Consider the following 18710-nt stretch of genomic DNA (forward strand, 5'->3'; position numbering starts at 1 on the left):
TATCTATCTATCTATCTATCTATCTATCTATCTATCTATCTACCTACCTACCTACCTACCTACCTACCTATCATCCATCCATCCATCCATCCATCCATCCATCCATCCATCCATCCATCTATCTATCTATCTATCTATCTATCTATCTATCTATCTATCATCTATCTACCTATCTATCTAGATATCATCTATCTATCTAGTTATCCAGCTGTCTGTCTGTCTGTCTGTCTGTCTGTCTGTCTGTCTGTCTGTCTATCTATCTATCTATCTATCTATCTATCTATCTATCTATCTATCTATCTATCTATCTATCTATCTATCTATCCCTTTTTTATTCTTTGTTTGTTTGATATTGCTTAGAGAGTAAAGAATTAAACACACCAGATGATTGCTTAAGTATTTATGTCTTCTTAAATAACTTTGGAATTTCCCCCCCCCCCCTTGGGGCTCCTCTGAAATAGTTTTCTCATTCTTAGCTTTTGCTGTAAGGATGAAATCTCCTTTCTCCAAATTTCCACCGTGCCCCTTTTAAATAGACTAAGGGTGTTGTGTCATATAACATTTCTTTGCAAGAAAGGCATTGAGAATGCAGAAACAGGCTCCTTTTCTCTGCTCAAAGGCCTCCCCAATTTGCATTTCCAGTGTCCCTTTTCAGCTTAAACTCTGAGTTTCAATTAGCTACCTAGAAACAAATAAAAGTGGGGGGGGGGGAGAAAGACTGGTCCACTTGGCATGCAACACTCTTGCAGTTGGAAGCAGAATTGTGACGAGAAAAATTTGGCTGAGTTCCCTTGGTCAAGCCTCAAATGATATTAATATATTATCTAAGATTTCATCCTTTTTTCCTACTGTATTGGTGAATCACAAATTCTGCATAAGAATGGGATGGGACCGGATTGGACGGGACGAGACAGAACAGAACAGAACAGAACTGCACAGAACAGAAGACAATAGAATATTGATATGAAGAATAGAATGGGATGGGACGGAATGGAACAGAATAGAATAATGAATGGAATTGAATGGAGATATAGAATAGAATGGAATGGAACGGAACAGAAGAGAATAAAATATTGATATGAAGAATAGAATAGAATGGGATGGGATGGAACGGAATGGAACAGAATAGAATAATGAATGGAATTGAATGGAGATATAGAATAGAATGGAACGGAATAGAATAATGAATGGAATTGAATGGAGATATAGAATGGAATGGAATGGAATGGAACAGAAGAGAATAGAATATTGATATGAAGAATAGAATAGAATGGGATGGGATGGGATGGAACGGAATGGAACAGAATAGAATAATGAATAGAATTGAATGGAGATATAGAATAGAATGGAATGGAACAGAAGAGAATAGAATAGAATATTGATATGAAGAATAGAATGGGATGGAACAAAACGGAACAGAATAGAATAGAATAGAATATTGATATGAAGAATAGAATAGAATGGGATGGGATGGAACAGAATGGAACAGAATAGAATAATGAATAGAATTGAATGGAGATATAGAATGGAATGGAACGGAACGGAACAGAATAGAATAGAATATTGATATGAAGAATAGAATAGAATGGGATGGGATGGGATGGAACGGAATGGAACAGAATTAGAATAATGAATGGAATTGAATGGAGATATAGAATAGAATGGAATGGAACGGAACAGAACGGAACGGAATAGAATAATGAATGGAATTGAATGGAGAAATAGACTAGAATAGAATAAGGAACAGGAATAGGAATAGGAATACTAATATGGATAGGATAGGATAGAATAAGGAGTAGGAATATTTTTCCATAAGGTGACCACGCTCGCCGCTTCCTGCACCTCAAAAATAATAAGACCTCCCCGAAAATAAGGCCAAGCACTTATTTCGGGGGGTCTTATTTTCGGGGAAACACATTCGTAGGAAAGATGAGAAGGAGAACAGCAAGACAGCCCTACTTCATGTCGCCAGCCTGAAGAATGTAGATTTTTGAGACCAGGAAGTGAAGAATGACCCCATTGTGGCCAAATCAATGGACTTATTTTGAGGGTGGCGCACCCATTCGGTTCCATTTGGAACCTTTACGGTCTTGTTGTTTTGTTTTCAAAACAGGGAGAGGAAGCGATTCGGAGTCGGACCTGCCCCACCGAAAGCTGCCGGACGTGAAGAAGGATGACATGTCGGCTCGGCGGACCTCCTACAGCGAGCCGAAATCATTCGTGCCTTTTAACCAGTACCTTCCCAATAAAAGTAACCAGACTGCCTATATCCCGGCTCCGCTCAGGAAGAAGAAAGCCGAGCGAGATGATTTCCGGAAGAGTTGGAGCACGACGGCCTCTCCGCGAGGGGGAGGAGGAGGAGAGCGGCCTTTCAGGTAAGGTCTCCTTGACCAACCTTCAGAGGGCCAAGTTGTGTCCTCCGTGGAGAGTTTCCCCCAAGAGAAGAGAATATTTGGTAGTTCAGGGTTGAGCTGTGGGGTACTTGGTGAAGGCTAGAGAAAACCCTCCTCTCTTGGGGCACTGAGGCTGTAACCAAGCTGGGTAATGAAATGTCTGCGAGAAACCAACCAAGCTCAGAGAGCGTCAAGGACCTCCTCCAGTCCTCCCTCTCCTGCTCTCCCTTCCCTTCCTTTTCTCCTCCATTCCACAAAACCCACTCCCTTTTGGCACTGATGATGTTCCCTAGAAGGATCATGAAACATCTGCAAAAAACAATGAAAACTCCAAGGACCCTTCACTTGTCATCGTCCTCCTTCCTTCTCCTCTTCCTCCTCTTCTCCTGCTCTTTTTCCTTCTCCTCTTCTCCTCCTCCTCCTCCCTTCTAGCACTGATGATGTTCCCTTGTAGGGTTATGAAACATCTGCAAAAAACAATGAGACTCCAAGCACCCTTCAGTCGTCTTCCTCCTCCTCCTCCTCCTCTTCCTCCCCTTCCCTTTCTCCTCCATTCCATAAAACCCACTCCCTTCTGGCACTGATGATGTTCCCTAGTAGGGTCATGAAACATCTGCAAAAAACAATGCAACCCCAAGGACCCTTCAGTTGCCATTGTCCTCCTCTTCCTCCTCTTCCTCTTCTTCTTCTCCTCTTTTTCCTCCTCCTCTTCTCTTCTCCTCCTCCTCCTCTTCCCTTGTAGCACTGATGATGTTCCCTTGTAGGGTTAAGATACATCTGCAAAAAATAATGAGACTCCAAGGACCCTTCAGTCGTCTTCCTCCTCCTGCTCTCCTCCTCCTCCTCCTCCTTCCTCCTCCTCCTCCTCCTCCTCCTCCTCCTCCTCCTCCTCCTCCTCCTCCTCCTCCTCCTCCTCCTCCTCCCCTTCCCTTTCTCCTCCATTCCATAAAACCCACTCCCTCCTAGCACTGATGATGTTCCCTAGTAGGGTCATGAAACATCTGCAAAAAACAATGAAACCTCAAGGACCCTTTAGTTGTCATCGTCCTCCTCTTCCTCCTCTTCCTCCTCCTCTTCTCCTCCTCTTTTTCCTCCTTGACTTCTCCTCTCCTCCTCCTCCTCCTCCTCCCCCCTTGATGAAGTTGCCTCTTTTGAGTAACGCCTGCGAGAAAAAAACCCCGATCTCAGACAGCACCAGGGACCCCCACAAAGACATGTAAAGGGCCTGCTCCGTTCACCGACGTCTTTCCTCGCTCGTCTCATGCCCAACAATTCCGTAGTCGTCTCAAATGAATTTCTCCTGAAAATCCTACATCACCAGTGTGGCTTTTCTCCGTCGATGGGATATGGGTTGCCCCCTCCCTTTGTTGTGAGCAGTTTGGTTTCGGAAACGGGTAGCTTTGCTATCGGTTCCCGCAGTTGGAAGTCCGGATGTTTTTCTTCCAGATGTTCTGAAAAGTTTCTCTGGGACGGTTGTTCTGTTTTTTTTTTGCGTTCGTATGCTGGTTGGATGTTTTCAAAACCTTCCAATATTCCCTTTCTCTCCCCCCCCACCCAATATCCTCAAGTGGGAGGTCAAGGCGGGGATGTTGTCCGTGTGATTGAAAATTCGCTCCGGTGGTCCTTATTCAACAACTTCCCCCAAATCTCGCATTTATTCCACCATTGTTCCATCTGTCCCTGCTTCTCGTCCTTCCTTCCCAGATGTTAAGTCCCAAACATGGGCAGTCCTCGACTTACGACAGTTCATTTAGTGACCGCTCAAAGTTGACAACGGCACTGAAAAAAGGAACTTAGAATGACAATTTTTCACACTTATGACTGTTGAAACATCCCCATGTTCCAGTGGTGGGTTTCAGCCAGTATGCCCCGGTGCGGACCTACCAGTGCCTACTGGGAGCACCAGGGACCATTCTGATACAGTGCTTCGGAGGGCCCACCCGCTCTCCTTACCTCTATTTGAACCGACTGGGGCATTTGCACATGCAGTGCACGGCGCCCGCGTGACACTCCACAGCTGGAGCATCGCGGGTGGTGGATGCCCCGACCCATCGCAGCGTACAAGTTGCGACGGGACCCATCACGCAAAAGGAGGGGAAGAATGAAATGTGAACGGCAAAAATTAACATGATTTGTATTTATTTTAAATAATGAAATAGAATTGTTAAATGGCTCTGCGGAGAATTGACGGTGGTCTCAGTTGGCCGCAGCGAGTTGGCTCTGACAAGCTCTCCCATTCCCTAATAACCTCTCTATAACTCTATATAAACGCGGTGGCTCGGGGGCTAAGACGCTGAGCTTGTCGATCAGAAAGGTCGGCAGTTCGGCAGTTCGAATCCCTAGTGTTGCATAATGGAGTGAGCTCCCATTGCTTGTCCCAGCTTCTGCAGTTGGAAAGCAGGTAAAAAATGCAAGTAGAAAAATAGGGACCACCTTTGGTGGGAAGGGAGCAGCGTTCCGTGCGCCTTCGGCATTGAGTCATGCCAGCCACATGACCACGGAGACGTCTTCGGACAGCGCTGGCTCTTTGGCTTTGAAACGGAGATGAGCACCGCCCCCCTAGAGTCGGGAACGACTAGCATGTATGCGCGAGAGGAACCTTTACCTTTACCTTTAACTCGATAGCAAAGAGCATCCTGAAACCATAGAGGAAGAACCAATGGTGCCACTCGATGGGGACCTCGTGAGCAGCAGCATGACCTCCGCCTCCCCCTCCGCGAATCCTGTGCGGACAGACATGGCTCCAAAGAACCAGTTTCTCACCTGTTCTGATAACCAAACAGCTGCGCCCCAAAATGAGAAAAAAGATCCAGAGGAAATCGGGAAGCTGAGAAGGTTGGAACAGGCTGGTATTAAGATCAGGCCAGCAGCTCACCGCTCTGGCGGCAGGTTAGAGGCTTAGCCCGGCATGCCTTTCATTTGTAACACTTGCTGTGTGTTCCAGAGTGGTGCGGTGGCCTAGAGGGGGGAGCTCTCGCCTCACAATCAGGAGGCTGTGAGTTCGATCCTAGATAGAGGCAGATATTTCTCTCTCTGGGCACGATGAGAATATATCTGTCGAACAAAACTCCACATTGGCAACAGGATTAGCATCCGGCCAGTAAACACTCTGATAGCTTCGTTCAATTGCCCAGTCTCCACCCTGCACGGGATTATGGGGCCATTAAAAAGAGATGATGATTTGCTGTGTGTTCCAGTTGTTGTTGGTTGTTGTTGTTGTTTTTAACGTATGATCATATCCCTTTTCATAGCAACCCAAATTAACCCAATAAACGCCTGCAATTTATTTATTTATTTATTTATTTATTTATCAAGAAACATGAAGCTTCGCATCGCCGACTTTGTGGCACTGCCTGCATTGGTTGTGATTGCCGTGAGGAGACTAAAACGGTTCTAAATCCTTGGCGTGCTTTTGTGTGACGCTTGTGTTTGGATTAATCGAGAAACACACTAAGGGAGGACGTCTTCCAAACCAGAACGACTAAAAACGAAAAAGGGAGCTTGTTTCTACTTCTCTGTTACGGCATGAAAATAGCATTCTGTAGTTGATCGTGAGCGAGGATTCCGTGCCAATTGTGACTGGGGTATTGACTTATAATTATAATTTATCATTGTAATTGAAGGTTCATAACTTACATTATAACTTATATACTTTTAACGCATTTTTACACTTGACCGATGATGAAGTGTGATCATGGGAGAGGTTAGGCGCCCGGGTGAGCGTGAGTCCCTTTCCTCTTGTCTTGTTTTATCCCAGCAGATGGAAGGATCTAACGGATAGTTCTCGGTTTACGACAATTCATGTAATCCCCGTTCAAAGCTACAATAGCACTGAAAAATAGGAGTTATGAGCATTTTTCACACTTACTGTCAAGTGCCGGGGAAATCAGGAGATTCAGGCAGTTCAAATCAGTATAAAGATTTTTTGCAAGCTTAAGCTCTCTACAAGAATCTGACCAACTAACAGTCAAGAGAAATGAGCGGGAGATAAGAAGGCATTCAAGATGGGCTGGACTCTCTTGTGGGCGCGCAGGGACTTGAGACTTATGACGTGTTTGACCCCCTCCCTCAGGCTCAGCCTGGTCATCTCCTACACTTACAACCAGTGCAGCATCCCCATGATCATGTGATCAGAATCCGGATGCTTGGAAACTGACTCATATTTATGACGGTTGCACTATCCCGGAGTCAAGTGACCTTCAGACAAACAAAGTCAATAGGGAAGCCTGATTAGATTAACAACCATGCTACTAAACAACTGTAGTAATTTACTTAACAACGGTGGCAAGAAAGGTTGTAAAACAGGGCAACTGTCACTTGGCAACTGTCTTGCTTAGCAACAGAAATTTTGGGCTCCATTGTGGTGGAAGGTCGAGTGGTGCGGTGGCCTAGAGGTGGAGCTCTCTCCTCACAATCAGGAGCCTGTGAGTTCTCGATCCTAGGTAGAGGCAGATATTTCTCTCTCTGGGCACAATGACAATATATCTGCGGAATATAACTCCATATATTAAAAGATGCCACCCCTTAATGTGTCTGTGCTTGGTCCTCTTATTAAAGCTATAAAACCTTAGCGCCGCTGCGTGTCTTATGCATGGATTTTCAGCTTTTGCCGCATGGAGATGCCTCAACCTCCAACGCCCACCATCTCCAGCAACGGTCCCAAAATTTGCATGCCTGGGGATTATGGGCGTTGTAGTGGAATACGATGAGAGAGTGACAGATCAGATTTGTTTCCACTAAAAAGCATGCACGCCACGTTTATTCTTGTCTTCCTTAACAAAGAGCGGTGGGATTCTTGGTCTGTTTCACATCTGGGTTTCTCATTTCACTTCGCGGCGCCCCAGTCCGACGCCCGCGGGTCGAGGGAATGAGCTCACCCCGGACATCGTCCTCCGCCAAGAAAACCCTTTGGTGTGGTGCCGTCCGCAAAAGGATACGGGCTCTGAAGAGGACGAAGACGGTAGAATTCCTGACCTAGAGAAAGACGATTTTGCCGTACGGAGAGCGGGACTCAACCGCCGCGAAGCTGCCTTGCCGTTTACTGACTTCCTCCTGCCTCCTTCCGCCAAGAAAGATCGGAATCGAAGGGAAGAAAGAAAGATACACACAAAAAATCGGGAATGTCTGAGGTGTGGGCACCTATTTGTGTTTGTGGCAGGAATGGAATTTGAAAATAGGATGAGGTCAAACGCCATTGATATCCCTTTATATCTCACGGGGTTCCCGCAGCCGAATTTGGACACGGATATAAACTCGGCCATGTTACATAAATACAGGCAGTCCTCAAGTTATAACAGTTCCTTTACTAACAGCGTTACCCCCAAAAAGTGAATTGTGACCATTTTTCACCCTTACGACCGTTGCGGCCTCCCGACGGTCACCCAATCAAAATTCAAACCTTTGGCAATTGGTTCATACTTAGGACGGTCGCAATGTCCCTGTGATTCCCCGTTTGCGACCTTCTGACAAGCAAGGGGGAAGCCAGATTCGTTTAACAACCGGGTCGCTACTGTCTTTCTCTCCTCTCTCCCTCCTATTTCTTTCTTTCTTTCTTTTCTTCCTTCTTGCCTTCCTTCTTTCTACCTTCTTTCTTTCTTTATTTCTTCCCCCTCTCAATTCCTCTCCTTTGCTTTGTCTCTCCCCTCCTCCTCCTTCTTTCCCTCCCATCCTCCTGCTCCTCCTCTTCCTCCTCTTCCTCTTTTCCCTTTCACCCTTCAACTTTTCCACCTTTTTCTTTCTCTCCTCTTCTCTTCCTTTCTCTTTCTTTCTTTCTTTCTTCCCCCTCTCTCTTCCTCTCTCTCTCTGTCTCCCATCCTTCTCCTTCTTTCTCTTTCTTTCTTTCTTCCCCCACTTTCTTCCTCTCTCTCTCTGTCTCCCATCCTTCTCCTTTCTTTCTTTTTCTTTCTTACTTTCTTTCTTTCTTCCCCCTCTCTCTTCCTCTCTTTCTCTTTGACTCTCCCATCCTTCTCCTCCTTTCCCTCCCATCCTCCTCTTCCTCCTCCTTTCCCTTCCACCCTTCAACTTTTCCACCTTTTTCTCTCTCCCTCCTATTTCTTCTTTCCTTTCTTCTTTCCTTCCTTCTTTCTTTCTTCCTTCTTTCCTGCCTGCTTTCTTTCTTTATTTTTTTTCTTTCTTTATTTCCTGCCTGCCTTCTTTCTTCCTTCCTTCCTTTCTTTTTCCCCCCTCTCCCTCTCTCTCTCTCTGAAAAATTAATGCATTTTCCCCCTCTTCAAAACCCAAAGGTATAATTCATAGCAAATTGTCAAATGGTAGCCTTCCTAGAGGTCACAAATATAATATTCTCTGTTTATTTGTTCTTTGCGCATAAAGAATAGGTCTGTCCTTCTGCCAAATGGCGGGATAATCAGTTCTCCCAGCGAGTTTCAGGGGGGGGGGAAATATCTTTCCCAAGATCTGCCTGTTTCAGCGGCTTTTAAGGCAGATAAAAAATGTCTCGTTTCGGGGGGGACAGAGTCGCTGTGTCAACATTTTCTAGTCTGCCTCTCCGAAATGAGTCATGTCTTGGAAAGGTCTCTGAAGAACATACATATCAGGACTGTCAAGAGATGCCAGCCTCGGCCTTGGCAAAGCTCTTAGCGCCAGTTGAAAACTCCCACCAGCTGCTATATTTGGGAACAAAACTCTGAATTCACGAGAGTGTGGGAAAGTAGGCTTCATGATTGTCGAAATTAGGTATCGCCGTAAACCTAGTGGAGGAGAAGGCGTTGATAGTTTGACTCGACAGAGTTTGGAGCTGTAGAGAGCACCTTGAATCTGGACCTTTTAGGACAGGGGTCCCCAACCCTCCAGTTAATGGCCCGACACCGGTCCACGGCAAGCGAAGCCCCATCCCCAAAACGCAGGCAATGGGTGCAATTATACCCCCTCTGGTCCCCCTCTCTCCACGGAACCTATTCTGACCGGGACTTCCCAAGGGCACGAAGCAAACTCCTTCTCCCGACAAAAAACCCCTTTGATTAATTTCCTGTGAATTCTGCTCATTCACCTCCGGCAAAGTCTTTCAAGGGAGGATTTACGGTCACAGACCTTATCTGGCTTGGAGAGCTGCCAGGCCGATCTCAGCAGAACTTGGCAAGGAGTCTCAGAGAGTCACAAGCCAATTAAGTGAACTAGTTGTCTCCTGCAAACTCCACTCCCCTTTCGCTCCTCTTTTATTTTCTCCGAGGGGGGCATTCATCGTCCACCTGTGGCCTTACTCCCAAGTCCACCCCTGTTCTTTAGCTTTTGTCTTCCTGGAAACAGGCTCCAGCTGTTCTTCTGCCTCACTGATGTCTGACTCTGAAGGCAGTTGATAACTGTCAGACGGCCCTGGCCCCCTCTCTGCCTCCGACACAGAGCCCTCCTCAGAGCATTCCCCAGACTCCAGGACTGGACCATCTTCCTCCCCAATCTCCTCACTGTCCGAATCTACTGCCAGCTCCACTGGCCCCTGGCGGGCCGCAACAAAACTGGTTCCTGGCGCGCAAAAGGTTGGGGGCCGCTGTTCTAGGATCTTAAGGTAGCTCAACTGTACCCTCTCTATTTTCACATTACATCTTTGCCTTTTCTGAATTAAAGATGTTATCGAAGATGCTTGGTTAGGGTTAGGGGATGCTAGCCATGAGGATTTTGAAACGGGGGCGTGGAAACGGTCGGCGAGCGTGCCCATACACCCCTCTTCACTTGCCCAAGCAGAGCGTGTGTTGGCACCCACGCTCCATTTGTGCGAGGGGCAGGCGTGCGTGCACACCGCTCGTGCAAATGGAGCTGCGCGTGTACTGGCTGGCCGCTCACGCACAGAACCCCCCCTCTCCCCCCCCACCTCCAGCCCGTCCACAAAGCCGTAAATATTGGGGGGAAACTCCGTACTAAAACTTTCCAGTAAAATAACAGAGATCATCGTAGTCAGGGTAACAGTGGTGTTTTTCCCCCAAAATGGCGGATACTACTCCAGAGGTAAACAGCTGGCGATGGTTCTGTGCTCCTAATTAATGCAGTGCTGCAAGTTGTAAGGTTGGGACTTCACTGATGGTGTGTGATTTGTCCTTGTCTCGTCCTATGAAATCCTTTTTCGATGCCTTTTGGGACGAATATTATACTAGTGGGAAAAAGGTACCCGTGACGTCGGCCAAGCGTGACATCGGCCAAGCGCTGAAGGAAGACCAAACATCCTTGCAGGACGAAGGCCCAGCAAAAATTCTTGAGACACACAGCCATGGCCTGGCTAAGAAACCAACCCAGGCCAGCCCTTCTCAAGCGGACTTTCTGAGTTGTGGGAAAGCATCGATCACCCCAAAGGATAAAGAGATCTGGGATCGACTGAAAGTTTCAGGGGAAATGAGGTATGTCGGCCTAGAGGAAGATAATGTCGCAGTTCTGATGCCGTAGCCGGAATCTTAATGTAGATAAGTTCCTCGACCAACCATCACAATTGAGCCCGAAATTTCTGCTGTGAGGTGAGACATTTGCTAAGCTGATTTTGCCCCAATTTTACGACCTTTCTTGCCTCCGTTGTGAAGGGAATCACTGCAGTTAGCAAGTTAGTAACAAGTTCAGACAGGGAGGAGGTTGGGGAGGAAGATGGGCCAGTCCTGGAGTCTGGGAAAGGCTCGGATGAGGGCTCTGTGTCGGAGGCAGAGAGGGGGCCAGAGCCGTATGCCAGTTAACAGCTGCCTTCGGAGTCGGACGTCAGTGAGGCAGAGGAACAGCTGGAGCCTGTTCCCAGTGTGCGCATGCGCAGAGTCCCCAGACAAAGGGAAGAGCTAAAGAACAGGGGTCGACTTGGGAGTAAGGCCACAGGTGGACGGTGAATGCCCCCCCCCCAGAGGAAATAAAAGAGGAGCGAAAGGGGAATGGAGTTTGCAGGAGACAAACAGAAAGTCCTCATTTTACAACAGTTCCTTTCGTGACCGTTCAAAGTTACAACGGCACTGGGAAAAAAGGGGCTTATGTCCCTTACGGTTTTTCCACCCTTAACGCCCGTTGCAACATTTGCCCACGGTCACCGAATCAAAATTCGGATGCTTGGCAACTGCCTCCTATTTATGACGGCGGCGGATTCCCTCAGGGTCATGCGATCCCCTTTTGCGGCCTTCTGACCCGCCAAGTCAACGGGGGAAGCCAGATTCCCTTAACAACTGGGTTGCTCATTGAACGACCGTGGCGATTCATGTCACAGGAGCAGCAAGGGAGGTCGTAAAATGGAGCGAACGTCGCTTAATGAATGTCTCATGAATTTTCACCTCAACACGTTGAGGACCATTTTTATGCTTCATGAATCTAGGATGCCGATCCTTCTATAAGCAATAAGGGGATTAATCCCTCCCACCCACCCCCCGCCGGTGGCTAAATATAGGATGCTGTGGCCTAGAGATGGCGCTCTCGCCTCACAATCAGAAGGCTGTGAGTTCGATCCTAGGTGGAGGCCGATATTTCTCTCTCTGGGCAAGATGAGAATATGTCTGCCAAACAAAACTCCGTATTGGCAACAGGAAGGGCATTGGGCCAGTAAGCACCATCCGGTTGCCCAGACTCCTCCCTGCAAGGGATTATGGGGTCGTTAAAAGAGGAGGAGGAGGATGGTGATGTGGCTAAAGATAGCACCCTGGACCACCTTTGAGGCCGTTCCCATCCTTTTCTGATCACATCTGTGCAGTGACCAGGGAAATCCCTTAATTGTTAAGGTTGTAGCCCTGAATAGAAAGCACTTCGCTTTCTTCCGATGTCTGGATCTCAAAACTTCCCACGTCCTGGCATCCCCGTTCAGGAAGCAGCTGTAACAACAACAGGCCTCGTTCGGTCCCATCTTGCATGGCAAGATATCCGAAGCGACTTGGGCTAGACGGCGGTCTTTTACTATCAAGTGTAGCGGAAGGACGGTGGGGGCCTAATCTCACTTTTGAAAAGCGGCCCTGTGTAAATTTACACTCCCCAGATTTCCACTCTGCCCGCCTTCCGTTGGGGAACGAATGAGCTGCTATTCAGGGAAGTCTTATCTGTCATTTTTCTGACTCTGTTTGCCACAGCTTTGAGGAGTATATGTTTTTTTATTATTATTACTCAACGTCTCCCGTGTTATTTGTTTCCCTCGCATCGGCTTCTCCGATCTCCCACGTCCAGATACTCCTTAAATGTTTAACCTTGCAAATGTTATTTTTATTTCCCCCTTCGCCTTTTCATCCAAACTTTGCTTCTTGTTTTCTTTTTTGTACGCTTCCAATTTTTTTTATTTTGGGCTGAGAAGGAGGAGGAAGCCAGAAAGGAAGTCCCAAATGTGATTTTTCAAATTAGACTTTTATCGGTGTCTGTGTGTGTGTTTCTTTGAAAACATTTCGCTTCTCATCCAAGAAGCTTCTTTTTTATATATATAAATTTTTATTTTTATTACACAGACAACACATACATACAACAATAAAAAAGAAAACAACAACAACAACAAAAAGCATCATCACATACAGCATGTCGTTTGGTTACAGGTGTTTTAACATCCAGATTCTCGAATAACATTTACCATCACAGATTTTTCATCTAGTATAACTAAATGCCTCGCTTTCATTGTCCAGTATATGTTCAATTACGATTAGTATTATTTTTTTCCCCAATAAATCGTACTTTCCTTACATTCTTGGTTATCTATTTGATAACAGTACACCTTTATATAATCCCCATGTGAAAGAAAATATTTTTCCCCCCAACCATTTATATTTATATATCACTATTTTCCATTATACATAATTCCAGCAATCAACTATCAGGTGTGCTTGTGTTCATTGTTATCCTTGTACCGCACACCTTCAAACAGAAATCTTATTCCTTCAATTTTCAACACAATATTCTAAATAGTCGCTACATACATATACCAATTTTTAATTATTCCCTTATTAAAATTATTTATCAACAACAAGATACCATTGTAATATGTTCTTAAGGTTATACATTATATCACCAATCCTCTATCAAATATGCATAAGATCGTTGTTATCCTTATCCTTTTTAAAACAAAAAATTCTAAAGTATTCAATTCATAGGTGGTATCAGTTTTTCATTGTATCGTCATTAATCTTTTTAACAGCATGATTGTGTTATCATTTAACTCCTTCAGTTGAAACATGAGTAAAACATTTTTTCATTTCCAAGTTTTATCTCCCAGCCACTGATAAAACAAGTCCCATATCTTATAAAATTGCTCTTCCAAGAAGCTTCTTCAGCTCTGACTGGAGCAGTAAGGAATGGAAGGATTTGTATTCCTTGCAGATAGCTGGTCATTTGCTCCAAAGATTAAAAAAAGGAAGTTCAGTTGCCTTGCGAAAAAGCACCTTTGGGACAAACCAGGGATGAGCGAGAATCTCTCTATAGACTTTTAGCTGTACAATTTAGGATGAATACATTCCGCATTCCAGTTTGGGCATTCACGGCCAAAAAGGTTCCAAACTTCCAAAAGTTTTTCAGAAAATAAAGGGGAAAAACAAGGTGGTGTTACGAAAGGAGGAAGGGATGGTAAATAAAGCCGCAGAAACTGTATATTATAACCTCTTAATTGAAATAATAAACGTATAAGAATGATAAATGTAAAGAAGAATAATAACCATTGTGTGAATGTATACTTAAAATGGCATGTCAGAGAATAAAAATAATTCTTTGGAAAAAAGAAAAAGAAACTTCCAATTTTATAGAAATAAAATTAATTGTATTCTGTCCTTCAATCAAAGCAGTCAATTCTGCAAATTTAGCCATTTGGCGAGGTTCTCTATATCCCTTCTCTGCTTTCCCTTCAGGAAACGTTTGAAGTGTATATCTTAAAAGTGGTCCATGCCATTGTGTGTGGGGTGTGTGTGTGTGTGTGTTTTTTTCCTCCTCCTTCTGGGTGACGCAGAATGCAAAGTATTGAGGTTTGCTAAGCTTCCCGTTATGTAAACCACGGGTGCAAATCTTCTTTCAACCTTACCGTTAAAAAACCTTTGATGCTCCTTGTGAAAGATAAGTCAAGATTCCTCTTTCGCCTTTCCGTGCGGCTTTCATTATTTCTACTCCTCCTCCACTCTCTCTCTCTCTCTCTCTTTCCTGCTCTCTTACGTTAGCGAAATATCGTTGCCCGATTCCGATGGGCACAAGTCATCAATCCGGGATGTTTGCGCTGAGGCCTGGAGGAAACTTTCCAGCACTCTGAGTGAGCGTCAAGAAAATAGCGAAGAAGAATCAGACGACCGCTTCCCAGATCTTGAAAGAGATGATATGATGGTTAGAAGATTCGGGACTTTCCCGAAACCGATAAGTCCTCTTAACCCGGCTACCCATTTAGCGACTTGTAATGCTCCGTTGAAGCGCCAAAGAAAAGTGGTTGGTCAGAGGGAGCCAAAACTTCAGCCGAAAGCAGAAAAAGCAGAACAGTTATTGTGAGCTTCCTACACCTACTTTTGCATGGAAAAGTTTGAGGGGTATTGCTTAAGGAAAAAGAATGAATTTAACACGAGGGGAGGCCAATCGAAACCAATCCGGTGCCATCGTATTCTAGTGCAGGGGTGTCAAACTCAAGGGCCGGATCCAGGGTGCAGTGTGGTCGGATCTGGCCCGTGGGGCCATCCCGGAGAGTGTAAGGGGCCAGCCCGTGTTGCTTCAGCCTGTTCTACCAGCATCACTTCGTTCTGGTCTGCCCAATTCGAAAAGGAAATATCGGGCCAGCGTGGCTTCGGCCTAGTCTACCCAATACAAAGAGGAAACATGACAGCAGTTTGAGGAATGGCGTCAAGCTGGTCACGCCCACCCCGCTAGCCACACCCCCACCCGCTCGCCACGCCCAGTGTGGCTTCAAGCTGGCCACACCTACCCAGTCAGCCACGCCAGCCCAGTGGTGGGTTTCAAAAATTGTTCGAACCTACTCTGTGGGTGTGGCCTCCTTTGTGGGAGTGGCTTGCTGCCCATGTGACCGGATGGGAGTGGCTTGCCGCCCATGTGACCAGATATGAAGATGCCGACGACACTTGTCAGAACCACCTTAAATGACCTCACACACAGCACTGGCATGCATAAGAATATGATGTAAACTTGTTTTTTAAAAGGCATCTTTGGTTTGCATTAAAACAACTTCAACACACGCAATGTTCTGATTGCACCACAAACGCAGTAGTCATCCTTACCTTTCACAGAGGCACTGAGTTTTATAAATAGGAGCATGATAGTGTAGAATAATCATATCCAAGGACCAGTGGTGGGTTTCAAACAATTTTGGAACCTCTTCTGTAGGTGTGGCCTGCTTTCTGGGTCCACTGGTGGAACCTCTTCTAACCAGTTCGGTAGATTTGACGGACCGGTTCTACCGAATAGGTGCGAACTGGTAGGAACCCACCTCTGCGCCAGCCCCTCCGAGGTCAAACACAGCCCTGATGTGGCCCTCAATGCAATTGAGTTTGACACCCCAGCTCTAGCAGAAGATAACCAGTACGATAAAAGTTTTAAAAAGACAAGAGACATGCGGAGAAACGATCACGTTTAACTTAGTTTTCCCAAAGCTTTACGCTCGCAGCCGATTTTCTGCAGGTTCGCGTGTTGTGTCATAAGATGAGGAAAACATAGTTGTATGTATATGTTTGTGTCCTTTTGCTTATTGTGTTATGCAGAAGCGCAGAAGAAAGAGGAAGTTGTCATTCGCTTCATTTGTCTGGCTTGGGTTTTGCATCGTGACTTCATTTCTCCAAATAATTTTTGCCGGATACTGTAGATCAGGGCAGTGGTGAAATTCAAACTCTTTTACTATCAGTTATGTGGGCGTGGCTTGGTGGGCATGACAGGGGAAGGATACTGCAAAATCTCCGTTCCTACCCCACTCTGGGGCCAGTCAGAGGTGGTATTTGCTGGTTCTCCGAACTACTCAAAATTTCCGCTATCGGTTCTCCACAATCTGTCAGAACCGGCTGAATTTCACCCCTGGATCAGGGATGGCAAACTCAAGGCCCATGAGGTGCTTAGATCTGGCTCGTGGTGCTACCCTGGAAACAGCAAAGGACAGGCCCACGGTGCCTCTGCCAGTGAAAACGGAGACCCGGAGGGTTGCAGGAGGCCGCTGCAGCCGAAAACGGAGCTCGGGAGCCCGTTTTCGCTGGCAGAGCGCTCGGGCCCCCACAAGGCACTCCCCGACACTAGTGACCTCGTGCTGGCCACGGCTACCCTGGCCACGCCCTCCCTGGGCCCCCGAGGTCAAACACAACCCTGATGCGGCCCTCAATGAAATTGAGTTTGACACCCCTGACGTAGATACATGAATGTATAATAAATGCCATGATTTGTACATGGCTATAAGTAATTTAGGTGTTTATTATACTGGGGATTACCTAAAAGGGATTCCCGCGCTCTCCCAACCTTTGGGGCACCAGGGACCGGTTCCGTGGAGAAAGCTTTTCCCACGGACCGGAGGGGGCACGGTTTTGTGTGCTGCCTGCATCCCATGAATGGGGTTTCGCTTGTTTGTGTGGCCCAGTTTCTGGCATGCTGAGGATTGGCCTGGAGTCGGGGACCCCTTTTCTAAGAGGAATTTGGTGAGTCCTATCGTGAGTTTGCAAACAGCTTAAAATCCATGGACTCCCCAGGATAAAGCATGCTCACCATTAGTGATTTACAAGCATCTTGTGCATTCTAGATCTGCTTCTCAGATTTCAAAGCAGACTCTAGTCCTCACCTTACAGCCAGTCATTTAGTGCCCCTTTCAAAGTTAGGACGGCACTAAAAAGTGACTTGCGGCTCTTTTTTCACACTTACCGACCGTTGCAGCCTCCTTAACGCTCACGTGATCAAAATTTGGCTTTCACTTACGATAAGCACCCCGGTGTTGTGCAATGCATCGCCACTTTTCCCCATGGGGGGAAAGTCGAGAGTGGGTCGTAAGTTCGAGGACTTTACCTGGGCTGCATGCAGTTCTGTAGAATCGGGCTCGGCCTCCTGCTAAGAGAATAAACGGTGCTCGTGGTTGCTTTAACAGAAGTCCCTCGCGGCTTTGCGTGACCCAACCTGGTCATGGAGCGCCTTCGTTTATACCAAAAGATCGCAAGGAGGAGAAAAACGATACGGAGAGTGAGAAGGTTCAGAATCTGGAGAAAGAGCGCGCTATGTTGAGAAGCACTGGAGCTCTTTCAAATCAGACTGAATCCAGCGCAGGTCGGTTGGTTCCTGTTCGTTTCTCCAAGCAAACCAACCAGGAGGAAAAGTTTCTAAGGACTGAAGAACAAGCGAAGAGGTCAGAAACCTATTCTGGGGTTATCTCCCCCACTCCTTTCCCCTATCTATTCATACAAACAAGCTTTCTGTTTTCAGTTAGCATGCCTTTGCTCAGGGGTGAGATTCAGCCAGTTTGGGCTGGTTCAGGCAAACCGGTTCGGACCGGTTCAGGCAAACCGGTTCGGACCGGTTCAGGCAAACCGGTTCGGACCGGCTCAGGCAAACCGGTTCGGACCGGTTCAGGCAAACCGGTTCGCACCGGTTCAGGCAAACCGGTTCACACCGGTTCAGGCAAACCGGTTCGGACCGGTTCAGGCAAACCGGTCCACTCCAATGATCAGATGGGCTTGCCTACTCTCCCACCTGCCCCTGCGCTGTACTTACCTATATCCTCGCAGCTGATTGGTGCAGCAAAGCGGATTGCCGTGCCTCAGCTATGTTACTCCCCAGAAGTAACACGGAAGGTCCCTTTCAACTCTGTTATTCCGCATCTTTGACAACCTCCTGCGTGTCAAATTGCCAAAGATGCGAGTAATTTTTCTTCCGGTACAAATTAGTCGAAACGAAACCACCTGCCACGGGGGGGAACGCACGTTTCTTACAATCTCCTAAAGGGGCTGCACAGCCACAAGCGCTGACAGGCGAAATGGAGCTGCAGGTGGAATTCACGGATGTAGAAATTGTTCGCTTGCTCTTGTTTCTATCTTTGGATGGCACAAATCTTTTATTTATTTTGCCCTTTGCGGTCTCGATGATAACGCTGGCCACCCATAATGTGTAGCCTTCGAAACAAGTATTCCTTTAATTAAAGCCAATATATATAATTTGGTTGGTGCCAGTCTACTGCAAAAATACCCATTCGCAGTTGTCTTCAGTTAGATTGGACATGCGTCCTCTTCTGCCTGAGTGGCGTTCAGAAGCGCAAATAGCTGAGAAATTCCGTCTCTTGATTGTGATTTTAATGCATGCTATCAGGGTTCCAAATAGCATCCAAAAGTAAATCAGAGTCCAAGGCAAAGGATTGCTCAAAGTTCCAATTTATTAAGAGAGCCACGTTGGCACATCTGGGAAAACCCGAATCTCAAGGCTACCCGGTTTTCTCCACCTAGTTGA

General features: G+C 46.4%; 1 protein-coding gene across 1 annotated transcript in view; it reads left to right on the plus strand.

Moving 5' to 3' along the window:
• The window catches only part of LIMCH1 (LIM and calponin homology domains 1), a 167867-nt gene that overhangs the window by 109379 nt on the left and 39778 nt on the right, over positions 1-18710 (plus strand). Inside the window, exons 8-13 of the mRNA XM_087724842.1 lie at positions 2114-2375; positions 5019-5282; positions 7238-7522; positions 10496-10735; positions 14471-14785; positions 17362-17616. Coding sequence (XP_087580968.1) covers positions 2114-2375; positions 5019-5282; positions 7238-7522; positions 10496-10735; positions 14471-14785; positions 17362-17616 — 1621 coding nt within the window. The remainder of the gene's footprint in view (positions 1-2113; positions 2376-5018; positions 5283-7237; positions 7523-10495; positions 10736-14470; positions 14786-17361; positions 17617-18710) is intronic.

The sequence above is a fragment of the Thamnophis sirtalis genome, unplaced genomic scaffold (assembly GCF_051295495.1).
Source record: "Thamnophis sirtalis isolate CommonGarterSnake01/CBP01778 unplaced genomic scaffold, rThaSir2_p1.2 scaffold_10, whole genome shotgun sequence".
NCBI lineage: Eukaryota > Metazoa > Chordata > Lepidosauria > Squamata > Natricidae > Thamnophis > Thamnophis sirtalis.